Consider the following 16875-nt stretch of genomic DNA (forward strand, 5'->3'; position numbering starts at 1 on the left):
TCATTTAAAAACTCTACAACTGGCAATAAGTTTTGACACAGGCATCGTTTCTTAAAAAGGGAATATGATTTATATAAAATCTTTCATGAAAATGCCCACTTGGATATTATTTAATAGTGTCGTTGGGAGCACTCATTCATTTCCTCAATAATTATTTAATGAGAACTACCATGTGCCAGTCGCTATGCTAGGGGACAGAGATTCAAAATGAGCACAATCAGACATCTCTCTATCCTTTTGGAGGAGACAAATCCAAAGTCACATAAATAAAAATTAAACTAAAACTGCAATCTTTTCTAGAGTAAAACACATAACAGAGTGACCTAATCATATCTGGGGATAAGGACATAGAAATAGTCCCTGAGTTATAATCTGAAGGATGTGAAAAATTTCACAAAAAGACCTAAAGTACAAAATGTCTAGAATTTAAGCTCTCCAAGAGCAGGGCTTTTTGTTTATTGGGATCACTGGTAATCTGAAGTTCCTAAAACACACTTCACATATAAACAGATGTGGAATTTAAAAGTATTTTAACAAGAGCAGACTGCACATCTAACTGGCCTGGAGCAGGACCTTGATGAGGACTAGTGGGAGTGAAGGGCAGAGAGTGGACAGCAGCGAGGATGAGAGGAACTATAGAGGCTGAACCACATCAAGCTTGGAGAGGCAAGCTAAGGACTTGGCATATACTGAGCAGACCAGACAGCCACTGAACAGGGTGTGAGGGGGTGGTCAGTGATAACACAGTCTCAAAGACTGCTCTGAGTACAGCGTAAGGAGGAGAGTGGGCAAGAGTCCAGGTGGGAGAGGAGCATGACCTGGACGAGGGTGGTAGAGGTGGCGAAGAAAATAGGGAATGGACTGCAAGGTATCTGGGAGGCCAAGTAAACTCAGCTCGTAGAGGGGTTAAAAATGGGTGTGAAGAAAAGTAACAGGTTAAGGGGGACTTCTGAGTATGCATGACTTTACCCTCAACTGAAATATGAAACACAGAAGACCAGGTTTCGGAGGGAAAGATCATTAGTTGGGTTTTAATCATATTGAGTTTAAAGTCTCTTTGGGACAGTTGGTGTGATCGATCAGGCAGATTAAAATATTGGCCTGGAGCTCAAAGGCAAGTTCAAAGGCTTCTTAATTGAATGAAATACATAGAAATGACAAAAAGAGTTATACTCTGAAAATCAAAATCCCAAACTAGTTTTTCAATTTTTGAGATAGGAAATTGAAAATAAAAAAAATTTTTTAAATAAGTATGATGCTATACTGTTACCTTCCATGTTTTTATTACCTACAGAGAGGAAAAGGAAACACAGGAACAATTTTGCAACCAACAAATGTTATTCTTCTTTGTGACATGATATAAACAACAACACAAGGCAGCTTTGCACTAACTGGCAACAGAAGATGCAAGTGTGGGACTTGTATTTGTCATTGTGGAACAATCTGGCAATCTGGTTATATATTTATACTGCTGGTGTATACAGGCAGACAGACATACACGTAATTTCTACTACGAAAAGAATATATAAATCCTAATGTTGAAGGGATAATTACTAAACTCAGTGCATTTGATATGAATACATACTTGTTCTAAAGGAAGTAACATTAACATCAATGATAAGAATCCGAAGAATTAAAAATTACTAGATTTGGTAACAAAACCATTCAGTAATTCTTTTACTGCATTAAGTTTTTCTCAGTAAAAGTTACCAGAGTTTTCTACCACCTATAAAATTATATTAACAGGTGTTTCCATACCTTCCCAGTAGAATTATAATGGACACTGACACTGAAGATCTTATGGCAACGTGAGTGTCTAAAGTGCCTTCAAAATCATCAAGTCATCAAGTAAAGTTTAAATTTTGTTCCATGAAGTTTTACAGTTGAATGTATTTTATGTTCTGATCTTTGAAAATTGGTCACATGTGACTAATCGGGACAGTCCATTATCTATCCCGTAAGCATGCAAAATAACACACGTGACAACACATCTGTTCCATCCTTCTTCAGGACCAGGAGTAAATGAGTATCTTAGTCATGCCCCTCAGTGAAAAGGCTTTGTATTTCCACTTGAAGTCAGTCACAGAAATGTAAACATGAAAGTCTATGTTCATTTCATGTTCATCTGTGATCCAGATACAATGATGAATCTTAGAGTACAAGGTTTTGACAGTATTGTAATTTACTGGCTCACATTTTCAAATAAACTTCAACTACACACACACACACACACGCAACACACATATGTAGATATATACTTACACACACACAATTCTGCCTGAGGATAAATTAATAAAGATCCAGTATCTTACAGTAAAACATGTATTCTATAATTATACTAATTCAAATGCCAGAAATGAATAATGAGTAGCAAAGCAAACCGTTTCTCTTTTAATTTGTTCATACCAAAAAGTAATTTTGGTAGAATATGGGATAGACTTCAGTATACTGAAAAGGAACACATTTGTTCAGTCTCAATTTTTTTTCATTTTGGAAGAGTAATTAAAAATCCCAAAGCCTTGAAATAAACTTTTTAAAATAGGAACTTTTATAACCAGTTGATTCTTTTTCGAGATTAACAAGGAGAGTGGGGCTAGGGTAACACCTGAGACTCTTTCTTGGAAGAACACACTTTCCAGGTACTTAAGAAATACTCTAAGTTACACAGCGATTCTCAAACAAGTCAAGATCTGCTTTCCCTATATCAAGACTTGGGAAATAATAGTTATGAAACATGAAGAGTTTTAAAAATGCTACTGATCTTTTCCTCTAAGAATTTCATAATATAGGAGTAGAGTCCAATAGGTACATGGTTATTTTTAGAGACATTCTAGAGTTTCCTCCAAGGTCCTGAAGGCAGAGGTTGTATCTTCATTTGAATAATTTCTGGCTGTGTATTGTTCCATTGCCAATGGAGGTATGACTATGCATCTGCCTTTATGTGTAAACAAATCATTCTTTTATAACAATTCTACTGATTTCCCTTCTGCTTTTGGAAACCAGAGTGCATTTACTAGAAACTGGATTACCTTGTAGTTTATTTATTTATTTTCATGTATTTATGTTTCAATGAGCTCTAAGCCTGCAGGATCTGTGCTAAACCCAGGTAAATAGAGTCACGACTGAACTAAATTGTAGGACACGCAGGTGGTGTGTATAGAGAATAGGGGGACTGCCCGGTGTGGGAAACCCCCACAGATATGGTGTCAGAAGTGAAGGATTCTGGAAGTTGACAAAAAACTGTTTTTCCTTTCATAGACCATGGGACTCTTGTACCACAAAGCAGAAAGAAGGATATCCACTATAAGCATCTCTTTTGTTATTTATAGTACTCTGAGAGTTCAAATAGATTTCGAAATTGTTCAAATAAGGTTGATATTTGGGATTCAGGGAAATGAATGAGATTTTCCCCAGAGACTGCATTTTACATAGAAACAGGAATGAACTCAAAAAGCAAATACATGATAATTACCAAATTTTAAAAGGGCATACAATGGAAGGAATTCAGAAATCGTTCTCAAAGAGGTAGCAGAATAATGAGAGAGTAGAGTCTGCAACAGTGGGCATGCGACAGTGAAAATGAACGGCGCTGTCCCTGCTCTTGGGGAATTAATTGTAGGACTGGAGAGAGGAGACTGATTACGGTGCCTAACCCAGTCGGGAGTGGGTGGGGTGGTCAGGGAAGATTCCCAGAGAAAGGTACCACCTATGCTGAGACTGAAAGGAAGAGACAAATGTGATGCATGATGTTCCAATGAGAGGCAACATCACGTAAGAAGGCATAGGGTGCACGTTTAGATCGAGTCACTGGGAGCACTCATAGTCCCACTGCATTGAGTCCCCAATCGCAATGAGTATAAACAGATATGAGAAAACAGAAAAGAAATAGGCAGAGACTATTTCTGCTTATTTGGAAGATGTCTAAGGGGTGAAACTAAGGCTTTCGTCCTAGAAAAACCAAAGGAAAAACAACCTCAACCCTATCCAAAGAAAGCTCTTCAACCTTTCCCTTACACCTGCCTTGCATATGGCCAAGAATTTTGAAACTGAAAGTTAGATTGACGATATTTTTGGGCAGCTGACCTAGCACAGGTCCAGATTACCTTTTAAAAACTCTTTGTTGAAACCTGGTTGACCTTTGCTACAACTCTTTAAAATTTGCATGTGTGAACAAACACCCAACTCACTTAAACCATGACCTGCCGAGCCCCTTACCATCATCTTCACACTCTTCCAGAGGCTTCTGCTGCTTGTTCAGGCACCGAGGGTCTAACCAGGATGTTGTTTTTGTGTTATGGCTGAAATCCAGAAACAAAAACAAGAAATATGTTTGAAAAGAAAAGGAAAAAGCTCAATGACAAAAGAATTACATACACTTGAACATTTGCTCTTCAACCAATCAAAGATACTTTCCAACAGCAAACCCACACCAGAAGAGAGCCTGAGTTTGGAATTATAAAATGGCTTAGGAAAGATCTCAGGCAGGCTTTTCACTTATCTAAGATATAATCATTCCATTATTGAAAGCTGAAATTGGAACACGAGTTTTATTTTTGAAAAATGAGTTCCAAATGACACCCCTTGTCTACACTGTCTACTGCTGTCTACTTATTTTAGTCTTCACATCTGCTGAAGAGCAAACTTCAATTTATTTTCAATTTGCTATCACTTAAATCTTGAATGCTGGAATTCACAAAGAAGGCTGCTCTTTCACTCATTCTTTTATATAAGGATTCTCATGACAGTGTGAAATTACCTCAATTCATGCAAGTGGCTCACAGCTGCTAACACATATCATTAATCACAGCGCCCTAAACTATGCTTTAGATATAGTGAAGGCAACCCCAAATTATCTACCATAAATTTCTATTTATGGGCCAAGAAAATCTTTGGAGAAGTTAAACATGTCACCCAACCCCTTGTGGAAGCTATAGCCCAACTCTAGATGAAGTGTTTCAACCGACACTGACTGAGCCCTTGAAGGTCTGAAAGAGCAGGAACATTCCCAAGAATACTGCCCTTCGTCCTGTTAGAAATGTCACGAGAAGGATGGAAACACTAAATCTGAAGCAGAGCAGTACACTGGGTCAAAGTTTTGCCTGAGCTCCCAGCCACTGCATGCAAGCTAAACAGGAGGGGTAAAGGACGGCAAATCCAGTAGTTTATACTGCAAACCAGAAACGAAAGCAAGACATTAAAAATAATTTTTTTGGAAATCTGAAGTTTAGGTTGTAAACATGTTGAAAAATCGCCAGTTCTTTGCCTTAGATTTAAATCTTATTAAGTATTGAAAAATAATATGCCTTAAGTGAAAAACGGAATGCGCAAATGTATACAGAGTTAAAAGAAAAAACTAAGTTAAAAGGAAAAACAGTAAGGTAATATAGTAACAACTGTCACCGTCAATACTACTTATTTGCTCACTTACGAGGTGTGATCAAACCAATACAGTGAATGTTTAAACAAACAAAAAAATTTATTACAGTAAAAGACACATTGCCATTAAATCCCTCTCAAAATATTACCCCCTCGCTTCAAACACACTTATCCCATCGTTCTGGCCACTTTCAGAAGCAGTTCTGGAAGTCCTCTTTCGTGAGTGTCTTTAGTTGTGCTGTCATGGCTGCCTCAATGTCCTGAATTATTTCAACTTTGGGGAAGAGCCAAAAGTCGCACGGTGCCAGAACCGGTGAATAAGGTAGATGAGGACACACCATTATGTTTTATTTGACAGAAATTGCCATACCAGAAGCGATGTGTGACACGGAACGTTGTCATAATGGAGGATGATTTACGGCACACTTCAAAACACACCTCTCAACCATAGCTCACACCTAACTGACTGCACCAAACAAATTGAAGCTTGTCACACATTCTTACTAAGATTCTATGTACTGCTCCCTGTATTGAAGATCCCTGCCTTTCTATTGGATGGCACTTGGCAGCAGCATTCACAGTATTTTGTGATCACACCAGATAAGCTCTGTGTCACGTATCGCTTCTGGTACGGCAATGTCCGTCAAATAAGAACATTACGGTGTGTTCTCATCCACCTTATTCACTGGCACTGGCACCTTGTGACTTCTGGCTCTTCCCCCAAATCAAAATTACCATGAAAGGTAAATGTTTTTAATTGATTCAGGACATCGACAGCACATAGCACACGACAGCACAACCAAAGACACTCACGAAAGAAGACTTCCAGAACTGCTTCAGTAAGTGGCAAGAATGATGGGATAAGTGTGTTCGAAGGAAGGGAGAATATTTTGAGGGGGATTAATGGCAATGTGTCATTTTCTGCAATACATTTTTAAAAATGTAAACATTCACCATATTTTTTTATTATACCTCGTATTCTAGAATTTTCTGTACAACTCTTGAAATTTTCTACATAATCATATAATCTGCAAAGAGGGACAGTTCTATTCCTTCCCTTCCAATTTTTGTCTTTTATTTCCTTTTATTGATTTATTATCCTGGCTAGAACTTACAGTATGATGTTGAATTAAGAGTGGTGAGAGCTAATATCCTTGGCTTATTCTCAATCTTGCAGAAAAAATATTTTGTCTTTCACCATTAAGTATAATGTTAGCTGTAGGTTTTTTGTAGATGCTATTTATCAAGTCAAGAAAGTTACCCCATTCTTATTTTTCTAATAATTTTTTTCATGAATGAGTGCTGAATTTTGTCAAAAGCTTTTACTGCATTGATGATTATGATTGTGTGATATTCTTCTTTAGTCTCTTAATATGGTGGATCACATTGATAATAATTTCGAATATTGAACTAGTCTTGCATCCCTGGAATAATTCCCACTTGGTCATGGTGTATAATTCTTTTTCTAAATTATTGAATATTATTTGCTAACATTTTGTTACAGATTTTTGCATCTATATTCATGAGGATATTGCTCGGCAGTTTTAGTTTTTCTTGCACAGTCCTTGTTTGTTTTTGGTAACAGGGTAACACTAGCTTCATGAACATATTTTAGAATCTAGAATCTCTTTTAGAAAATAGAATCTCTTCTATTTTCAGGAAGAGATTGTGTAGAAATCGAATTCTTCTTTGATTGTTTCTCTAGTGAAACCATCTTGGCCTGGAGATTTCTTTTTCATGAGCATTTAAATTACAAATTCATTTTCCTTAATAGTTACAGGGCTATTTATATTATCTGTTCCTTATTGGATGAGTTGTGGTAGTTCACACTTCCTGAGGAAATGGTCCATTTCATGTAAGTTGTCAAATTTATGTATGCAGACTTGTGGGCAGCATCCTCTAATCTTTTTGATGTCTTCAAGGTCTGAGGCAATTCCTTATTTAGTTCCTAATAATGGTAACTTGTGCCTTCTCTAATTTTTTTCCTTTGTCAGTTTTGCCAGAGGTTCTTCAATTTCATTAATCTTTTTCAAGAATCAGCTGTTTGTTTCATTGATTTTCTCCACTGTTTTTGTTTTAGATTTCATTGAGTTCTGCTTTTTATCATTTCCTTCCATTTACTTATTTCATGTTTAATTTGCTATTTTTTTTCTGGGTTCTTGAGTTAAATGCTTAGGTTGTTTATTAGAGATTTTTCTTCTTTTCCATTGGTTTAATGCTATAAATTTACCTTTTATCACTGCTTTGGCTGTGCCCCACCTATTTTGAGATGCTGTTTTTCACTTTTATTCAGGTCAATGTATTTTTAAAATTTCCCTTGAGACTTCCTGTTTGACCCATAGATTATTTAGAAGTGTATTATTTAGTTTCTAAGTGTTTAGAGATTTTCCTACTTTACCTGTCATTAATATGCAACTCTATTTCTTCTGATTAATGTTTCAAGATATATTTTTCCAGACTTTTACTTTCAACTTAACAATATTGTTTTATTTGAAATACGTTTTGGTAAAAAGTATATTGTTTGGTCACATTTGTTAATCTCTTTGCCAGTCTCTATCTTTTAACTGATGTATTTAAATTTATTTAATATAATTATTGACAAGTAAGAACATAAGTCTTCTATTTTGTTTTCTGTTTTCTATTTGTTGTCTTTTTCCCACCATGTGAGAATACAGCAAGAAGACAGCTGTCTATGAACCAGGAAGTGAACTCTCACCAGACACAGAATCTGCCATCACCTTGATCTTGAATTTCCCAATGTCTAGAACTGTGAGAAATAAATGTTTGTGGTTTAAGCCACCTGGTCTATGCTGTTTTTGTTATAGCAGCCCAAATACTCTAACTATATCATCTCTCACTACATATAGTCACATATAATATAACTATATATAACACACACACACACACATATATATCCTTTAACCCTTTAGCATTTATAATAAAATTGTCTTAAATATTTTCTCTCCATACATTTAAAAACGTATTAGATGGTGTTATAATTTTTGCTTCAACCCTTAAACCTACTTAGAAAACTTAAGAGAAGTGTATTTTATTTACCAATATTTTAACTTTCTTTTGTTCTTTCTTCCTTTCTGATGTTCTAAGATTTTTTTTATAATTTTATTTTTGTTTACAGAATATTGTTTAGCCATTCATTTAATACAAGCTTGCTGGTGACAAATTCTTTTAGTTTTCCTTCATCTAAGAATGTCTTGGTTTCCCCCTCATTTTCACTGGATATTATTTTCACTGGATATAGAATTGTAGGTTGCTTCTTTATCTTCAGCACCTGAAAAATGCTGTGCTGCTTCCTTCTGACCTGTGGCTTCTGATGAAATATATGCTGTCATTTGAATTGTTTCACTAACATAAGGAATGTGTCATTTCTCTGTTTTCAAGATTTTTCTTTATTTTCACAAGTTTGACAATGATGTGTCTTGGTATAGTTTTTTGAGGGGGGACAGGGGTTATCCCATTTGAGACCACTAAGCTTCTCTGTAGGTTTATTTCTTTGGCCAAATTTGAAGGATTTTGTTTTTCAAGTACTTTGTCAGCCCCACCTATTTTCAGTTCTCCTGGGACTCTGATGACACAAGTATTAGATCTTCTGTTATTGCTTCAAAGGCTCCTGAAGCTCTGTTCAACTTGTATGGAGTGTATTCCCTCTGTTGTTCATGTTGGGTAGTTTCTATTTTCTGCCTTCGAGTTTATTGGTTCTTTCCTCTGTCCCCTCCAGGCTGTTGTTGACGCCACCTACTGAGTCTTTTATTTTGGTTCTTGTATTTTTCTGTCCATAATTTCCATTTTTTATGTCTTCTGTTTCTTTCCCGAGACTTACTTTTTGCTGAAACTTTCTATAGTTTTCAAGCATGTTTATAATTGCTCATTAAAGACTTTCACGACGGCTGCTTTGGAATCTTTGTCAGATCATTGTACCACCTGTCATCTTGGTGTTGGCATCTACTGATCATCTTTATTCACTCCATTTGAGGTATTTTCTGATTTTTGATATAACAAGGGGATTTTTATTAAAACCTGGACATTTATGCATAGCATTCTAGAGCTTATTTAAACTTTCCATTTTAGGTGTCCTTCCCTGACACTGCTCAAGCAGGGGGAGGGTGGGTGCCACCTCTTAGTTCTCAGTTGGGGTTCAAGTCCAGCGTCCCAGTTTGGTCTTCATTGACACCCAAGGGGGTGAGGAGCTTCTGGTTACTGCTGGGTGGAGATGGGAGTTCCAGCTTCCCACTAGATCTCCACTGATACCAGCTTAGCTGGGAGGGGAAGGAGTGTCTCATTACTGCTCCCAGCTTATTGCTACTGACTCCATGGCAGGGGCTCTTCACCACTGGATGGTGGTAAAAGCCCCGATGTTCCGTCACACCTCCTCTGATGCCACCCTGGTGGGTAGGGGGAGGCTGCCTCAAACAGCCAGGTCAGGGTGAGAGTCCAAGCTTTACCCGCCATGGCCTCCACTGAGTCCGTGTGGGGAAAGGAGGAGTGCTCATTACTGCCTGGCCACAAGCCAAGTCCCAGCTCTTTCTGAGCTCTTTTGGATGTACCGCAGCAGAGAGGTTTGGGCTCCTAGTTATAGCCCGTAGAGGGTAGACGACCAGGCTTTCCACCTGACGTTTGCTGGCAGGGCTGCGGGAACACAGGATTTTCTGGGCTGTTGGCTGGAGGCCAGCAGTTATTGAATACAATTGTACTGTCTTGTACGATGCCCTTTCCCTGGTCCTTTTCCTAGAGAGAGTAGGCCTTTATTAGGGCTTATTTTTGTCTCTGTGTGTGTGTCTCCACCTGTTGGTATTTCTGGGTTACTGGTTTGGTTTCTTCAGCTCCAAGTCTGCGGTATACGAGGTAAAAAGAAAACTCAGGGAACTCACCATCTGTATTCCTTTGACCCTAAAATCCTTAGCCAATGTGCCTTAGTTTTTCTTCCTTTCAAAGTCTTATATTTGTTTTCTATTTAATGTTCAAAGTTTATGTCAGTCCACGCTTGATTTTTAATGTTCTTTTAAAATTCCAGCATTTCTTAGATTTTTCATAAACATTCACACACATACATAAAACAAGCTACTTCTGATTTCATAGAAATTTAATTTTGCTATTCAGTGTAAGATACTCGAAGATGAAGTTCTTTAGAATGAAGAACATCTGAAAACGAATTAACCTGGATATATAATTTAGGCTAAAATATAAATGGTGCTTATCTAATAACTTAATATCTATGTAATTTGATAGCAGTGGAACAAATGCCACAGTTGTCATAAGCCACACTTTTGCATAATTTTTCTAATAAATATTAGGCCCATGTAGAAAACATTAGCATCAGTTAAAAGCTAAATTAGGTTATGAAATGTAAGGAAATCACTGCACTCTCCTATAAGCAAACCAGAGTCTTGGATCTTCAGTAACCATCAAAATAACCAACTTTCTTTTTTCAAATTTATCAAGTCAGTATTTAGCAAAATTATTGGTACATTCTTTTCCAAGAATTAGAGTTTCACATATTACTCTGTATCAGAAATTCCTCTGTTATACTTTCCTTCGCTCAATACAATGTTTCATTACTAATGGAGATAATATTGAAGGCAATTTATTGCCAAAGGTTAAGTACAAAATCCTAAACCTAGAGTTGATATCCAACCTTAAAACATTTAAACTCCTCTGTAATAACCAAATTTCGATGACGAAAATGGCAACAGTAACAATAATGCTCACTAATTAGTACTAGCCCACTGTCTCATCTTTACATCCACTGTCTCATCTTGAGACAGGTTAGTTAGCAAGGTCCCTGGTGACATAAACAAAAGGCAGCCATATCCTGAAACTCCAGGTTTGGAATGTCTCCTTCACTCCAAGACAAAGACATGAGGATGCGCCTTGAGGTTAATAAATTATCTCGCAAATCCCTTTTGGCCCACAAGGGAGCAGATCTGATAGATAGGAACGGGCTCGTTAATCCCTTTAGGGTGGGCAAACAGGACAAACCTGATAGAAGAATTCTATTAGAAGGCACCAGCCCCCTTCTCCAAGCAGGCAAGGGAAGGCATAAAATGGACAGCCTTTGCCCCACGCTGGGCAACCCGGTGGGGACCCCCTCTCGTTCTGAGAGCTGCGACTCTTTACTCTGTACTTTTAATAAACTATCCTCTTTTACAACTCCTCGCCTCTCCTTGGTCTGTGCTTCCATTCTTGGATTGACGAGACGTGATTCCGGCACAAAGAAAATATCCTACATCAATATGATTCTCACGACAGTGACACGGCAGGTCTGATTTATAATGTTCAGTCCTTTCACAGATATGGAAAATTGAGAGTCAAAGAAGTAAGCACAACTAGTAAGTGGTGGGAACAATATGACTTTGTAGGTGAGCTCTTAAGTGCTATACTTCCCTGACTCCCAGGAAAAAAACTCCATCTTCCATCCCTGTCTTTAATAAGCATTTGTCGTTAATGTGAAGACGGAAACAAGGACTTGTCCCCTCCTTCTAGATGGAAAATAACACAGGAGCTCTCGTTCACTAGAAATCTCAGATTTCCTACGTCGGTTGTGAAAGAGGGTGTTCTGAGACTTAAGCCTTTTCCATTTCTCCCACCTCTTTAGGGAAAATTACACTTTCTTACCCTCAGTGATTTTTCAATTACAAAATATATGCTCAAAAATACATTTGAATGGAAATACATATTCAAGCCAAAGAGAAATGTATAATGGGTTTATAAAGTAAGTTACTTAAATTCCTTATTCAAATTCAAGTGTTAAGATATTTCTAGAGTTTTTCTATACATAGAACTATATCTACATATTCACAAACAAATGTACATATATATACACCTAGCATAATACCCATATATTTTACAAAAGTGAGAAACTTCATATATTGTTCCTGCAATTCCCCCTTTTGTTACTGTTCACTGAACAGAGGAATTTCGATTTCAATCTGTTTGAATATAATAGAGTTACCTATACTTTTATTTATTTTATAGTTTAATTTGGCCATTTTGTTTTTTTCTTTTCAGTGGTACATAAAATTATGGTGAATCTTAATAGACAATCTTAATAATAGAGCCAAAGAACAGCATTTTTAAAATTTACTATTGTTGGTTAGGAAATTACAATCTTAGATTTCTTAATATGGTTTCAATCATATGTATTTTTATTCTTTTCAGTAAAGGCTATTTATTGTTTAACTATATAGTATTCTCTGTTATAATTTTGAAAGACTTCATATCTATATATTCTCAAACTTCAATCAACATGCCTTGCACCATGTAAAAAATTAACTTAAAATGAATCATAGATCTAAATGTAATATGGAAACTATAAAACTTCTAAAAGAAATAGAGCAGACTGCTTTATTACTGAGTTAAACAAAGATCTCTTAGCAACAACACTAAAAGCACAATCCACAATAGAAAAAAATTGGTAAATTAGACTCCATCAAAATTAAGAACCCCGGCTCTTCACAAGACAAAGTTAAAACAATGAAAAAACACCTGACTTAGAGAAAATGTTTGCTAATCAGAAATATGATAAGAGAATTGTATCCAGAATATATAAAGACCTCTTAAAACTCGACAAAAAGAAAACCCAATTAAGAAAAAAATAAGCAAAGGATTTACCTATTTTTAATGGCTAAACATATTCTTTATAGATTATACCATAATTTTTATATATACACCATAATTTAGTTGTCAAACTCTTTTGGGAAATTTTTAACCGTATGGGTCCTCAAGCTATTCAGGCTCAATGATCAGGATGATACGCTAATTGCTGTTTTGTACAAAGCTTGTTAAAGTGTATAAGCGAATACCATCAGTGTGTGATCAATCCTTTTAGATTTGATCTACACCTATAGCTGCTAGAGAGAGGAAAGGAAGGGGAGTAAAAGGAAGGGAGAGGTTCAGGTAGAAATAATGGTATACTTTACTCTATAAAATAGACTTCTCCATTTTCGGTATAGGCCATCTCCCAGTTTTCAGGTAGAGGACCTAAATTATCCTCTGCAGAAAGAGGTAGGTACTGAGGGAACTTCTGAGAAGGGTCCGTGATGGGAGCAGCGGTGATGCTACTATTCCCAGGCGGTAGTGCTGTCTCTTGGAGAGTGTGCTCTTCTTGGTCACCAGAATCGGCTGCTTAACCAGGGGCGGAGAGAGAGAGAAAAAATATCATCAATCATACCCCAAAGTGGGGTACCAGCCCAACCACAGTATGCACCTATACTCTTAAAAGCCCTCATCCTTTCCTAATTTCTGACCATTGACTATGTTCTGTTTTATTTAGATCAAAGTTCTCTTGATGAAAACATCAGAACGATGGACCAAATTTATTTTACCTAAAGAGAAAATGCTCAAATCATGCATTGCTCACAATCTTGGAAATGTAAGAGAAGAAACAAATTCTTGCCTCAAACCTTTAAGTATCTTAAACTAAGAAGACCATCCAAACACAGACTGAGCTGCACTCTCATTCCAGAACTATCGTTTGCTTTCATGACTTAGCGGACTTTCGAAAGTAAAAGTCCAGGCTAAAAACAGATATATAGTAACACTATTGTCCATTCTGTATAAATTATTGAAAACATTTTTGGCAGAGATCAAAGACACAAATAAAGCTGGAAAGTCGACAAAAGTTTAGAATATAGAGACAGCTATACCACTGAGTCAGATTTGAGTCTCTTTTGCCAAACTGAAGAAAATGTTCCTGTGAAAACCAAGATGGTTATCCCCAGAACAGTAGCGTGTGGGTGGACTCATTTGACTTGGGTCTTAAAAGAAGGCTGTAAGTACATGAGTCTTCTCCTTTTTATGAACTAGAAACATTAAGAGGTGATGTCATCAAATTTCTGCAAAGGGCAATGTTGACATTCTGGTTGAATTTTTATAGAGGCCGATGATATTAAATGTCACTCTCTATGGGGTTTTAAAACATAATAATCAGGGGTGGAGTTACTTTCTATCTCCCACAGTAATTTTCCTGTAGCTATTTCTGATTTACTGAAAGCAGATTGAGGAATAATAAAAGGCTGTAATTCAAATATTTCTCAGATGAGAAGCTCCCAATGACACACATGAGAACAAAGGTAATGCAACGAACGGTTGGATAGAAGATATGTTGAGCCTATTAAAAAAATCACCTCCACCAAAAATGCACCACCATTGAGCAGGCTGCCTGTGGTCTTTCCTTACTCTGCATCTATCCCCTCTTCTTCTGGTCCCACCACTTAGATCTCCCTTTAAAAATCACCCACTCTATGCCAGCTCTAGGTGAGGCCTGACTAATCCACTCGTAGCTCATGTGGTGACACCAAGTCACACTCTTACCAGCACATGATCCAAAGCAAACCAACAAATGTCAAACATGGAAGTTTTGTTCTATCAAGCAAAAGGTGGCCTCTTGATGCTGAAGTTACTAAGTGAGTAGGTTCTCATGTTGTAGGTGCTTGGTAAGACCTGCTTGAGACTAAGCCTACACAGAGGAACAGGAGGTGGGTCACCCGGTACCCCCACTGAGCCTCTGATTTCAGGCCTGAAATCAAGGCTGCCTCTGGCCTCTTTAACTGCTGAATTCCCCTGAATTCCCTTTCCTGCTTAAACCAATTTGACTTGGTTTTATAATTTGCATCCAGGAGTACAGATTAATAAAATAACTGTAAGTTTGAGGGAAAAAGGGAAATTAGGACAACAGAGAAGAAATATTTTGAAATTACTAATCAATAAATAATAAATTCAAAACTTTGCAAGGATTGAAAGATTTACCCATATTCATTTCGGGTATATCTTTGGAAGGTCTACCTTTCTCACTTCACTGTACATAATAATCACCCGGAGAGATTGTTAAAAAGGCAAGACTTCATTATGCTGCTGTCACTCTATGCTCCAAGAGGCTGGTGGATTGTTACACAAAGTGGTTCAGAGTGCGAAATGCTCTGACACAGCTAGTTTGATACCCATGCCATAGGCTGGGTAGCGTCAATCATTTGAAAGAATCGATGTGAGTTAGTGCATGGCAGGTTGCCAGCTGTCACAGCTGTAGTTTGGTTAAGTGAGGAATCATATGTTCAACACATTCCGTATATACTGAGGGTGTCCCATCGCATGTATATTTTGAGACCAGGTCTCTCTGTGCATCCAATCACCTTTCTTGGTGCAAAGACAGACACCTGAATAAGGCAATCAGGTGCCTCCTGGCTTTCTTTTTTGTGCAGAAACTAGTGATCAGACTGACTTTAGCTATGACGACCTGGGCCCAGAAGCTTTCCTCTGACGCTAGGATTCCAATGGGGGTTTTATGGAGACAGATTTTCTGAGGCATGGCTTCTATAGACAGGGACAGGAAACAGGAAAAGCCCCAAGACCTAGAGTAAACTACCCCTACTTGCTTTGTCTCAAGAAACCTACTTAATAAACACAGGACAAAGGCACATATGCTTCTTAGGGGCCATGCACCTGGCCTGGCAGGACTGTTGCACCGCAGGTTACTCCTAAGGTCTTCAGTTTCTGAGCCCACATCTATGTTTTGGGTTATATCATGATTTGCTATCCTTACTTGTTGAAAGACTAAGACATTAAAACATTAGCTATTTTTTAAAAGAAATATTGACTTTTTAAATAATCTGCTTTCGGATCAACAAGTGCTACTATAAATGCATGAAATATTTATGTCCGAGTGGATGAAATCAGCTGATTTCAATAAAGGCGTATGTAACAGATGGGAAATTTCTCCTAGCTATTCTAACTATAGGATATAGCCATTGGCCTAATCCATTCTAAATGAGAAAATGGAAATTTTCATGGAATCAAATTCTTAGAGCTGGAAGGGGGAAGTGAGACATGATTTAATCCTGACGAGTCTTTTTAAGGATAAGAAAGATTAGATATTTATTATGTTCATAATAAGACAACTACCAAGAACCAAACTAGGATACCAAACCAGGCCTCTTCCTCCTTTTACCAATGCTTCTTGCAGAAGGCTTGGGCTACTGTCATGACAAAAAAAGTCATCAACACATGATTTTAATGGCCATCTTGGAGAATTTTAGGTCTCTGAGCTCAATGAATGAGAAAACCTCAGAAAGACCTGTACAGTCTATAGAAAGTATTCAACTAATACAAAGTTTTCCCTAAATATTCTCTTAGGCTTGGCAGCACAAGGAGGAAAATACAGAATTTAACTAATTTCCCCTTTATTGGAGTTAGGTCTCACTAAGTAATGAGTGAAGTGGGGTGATGCCAGAAAAGCCCTTATGAGAGAGAAAGAACTCATACATTGCAAATGGAAAGTCCTCAAAAACTATAACCCTAAAGTATAAAAGAAAACATTTAAGTATAGGAAAAATAGAAGATACAAGATATTCTTCAAAGTCAAAACATTATATAGAGTGGAGTAACTCACGACTCATACAGTTGCTACATTCTGAGTAACTACGTAAGGTTAAACCCCCACATAGTGAAAAATATTTTTGAACAGTTCTAGGTCATTTCATTAACACAGAG

The 16875-nt window shown here is 37.2% G+C and overlaps 1 protein-coding gene across 24 annotated transcripts in view; it reads right to left on the bottom strand.

Annotated features, from left to right (window-relative positions):
• MAGI1 (membrane associated guanylate kinase, WW and PDZ domain containing 1) overlaps positions 1-16875 on the bottom strand; it is a 574001-nt gene that overhangs the window by 91016 nt on the left and 466110 nt on the right. For 13 of the 24 annotated variants that reach the window (XM_033131854.1, XM_033131850.1, XM_033131835.1 and 10 more), the window contains exons 5-6: positions 13311-13515; positions 4216-4298 (exon numbers count right to left, since the gene is read on the bottom strand). In XM_033131854.1, coding sequence (XP_032987745.1) covers positions 4216-4298; positions 13311-13515 — 288 coding nt within the window. The remainder of the gene's footprint in view (positions 1-4215; positions 4299-13310; positions 13516-16875) is intronic. The other 11 variants (XM_033131847.1, XM_033131855.1, XM_033131838.1 and 8 more) reach the window with 1 other exon arrangement.

The sequence above is a fragment of the Rhinolophus ferrumequinum genome, chromosome 17 (genome assembly GCF_004115265.2).
Source record: "Rhinolophus ferrumequinum isolate MPI-CBG mRhiFer1 chromosome 17, mRhiFer1_v1.p, whole genome shotgun sequence".
NCBI classification, from domain to species: Eukaryota; Metazoa; Chordata; class Mammalia; order Chiroptera; family Rhinolophidae; genus Rhinolophus; species Rhinolophus ferrumequinum.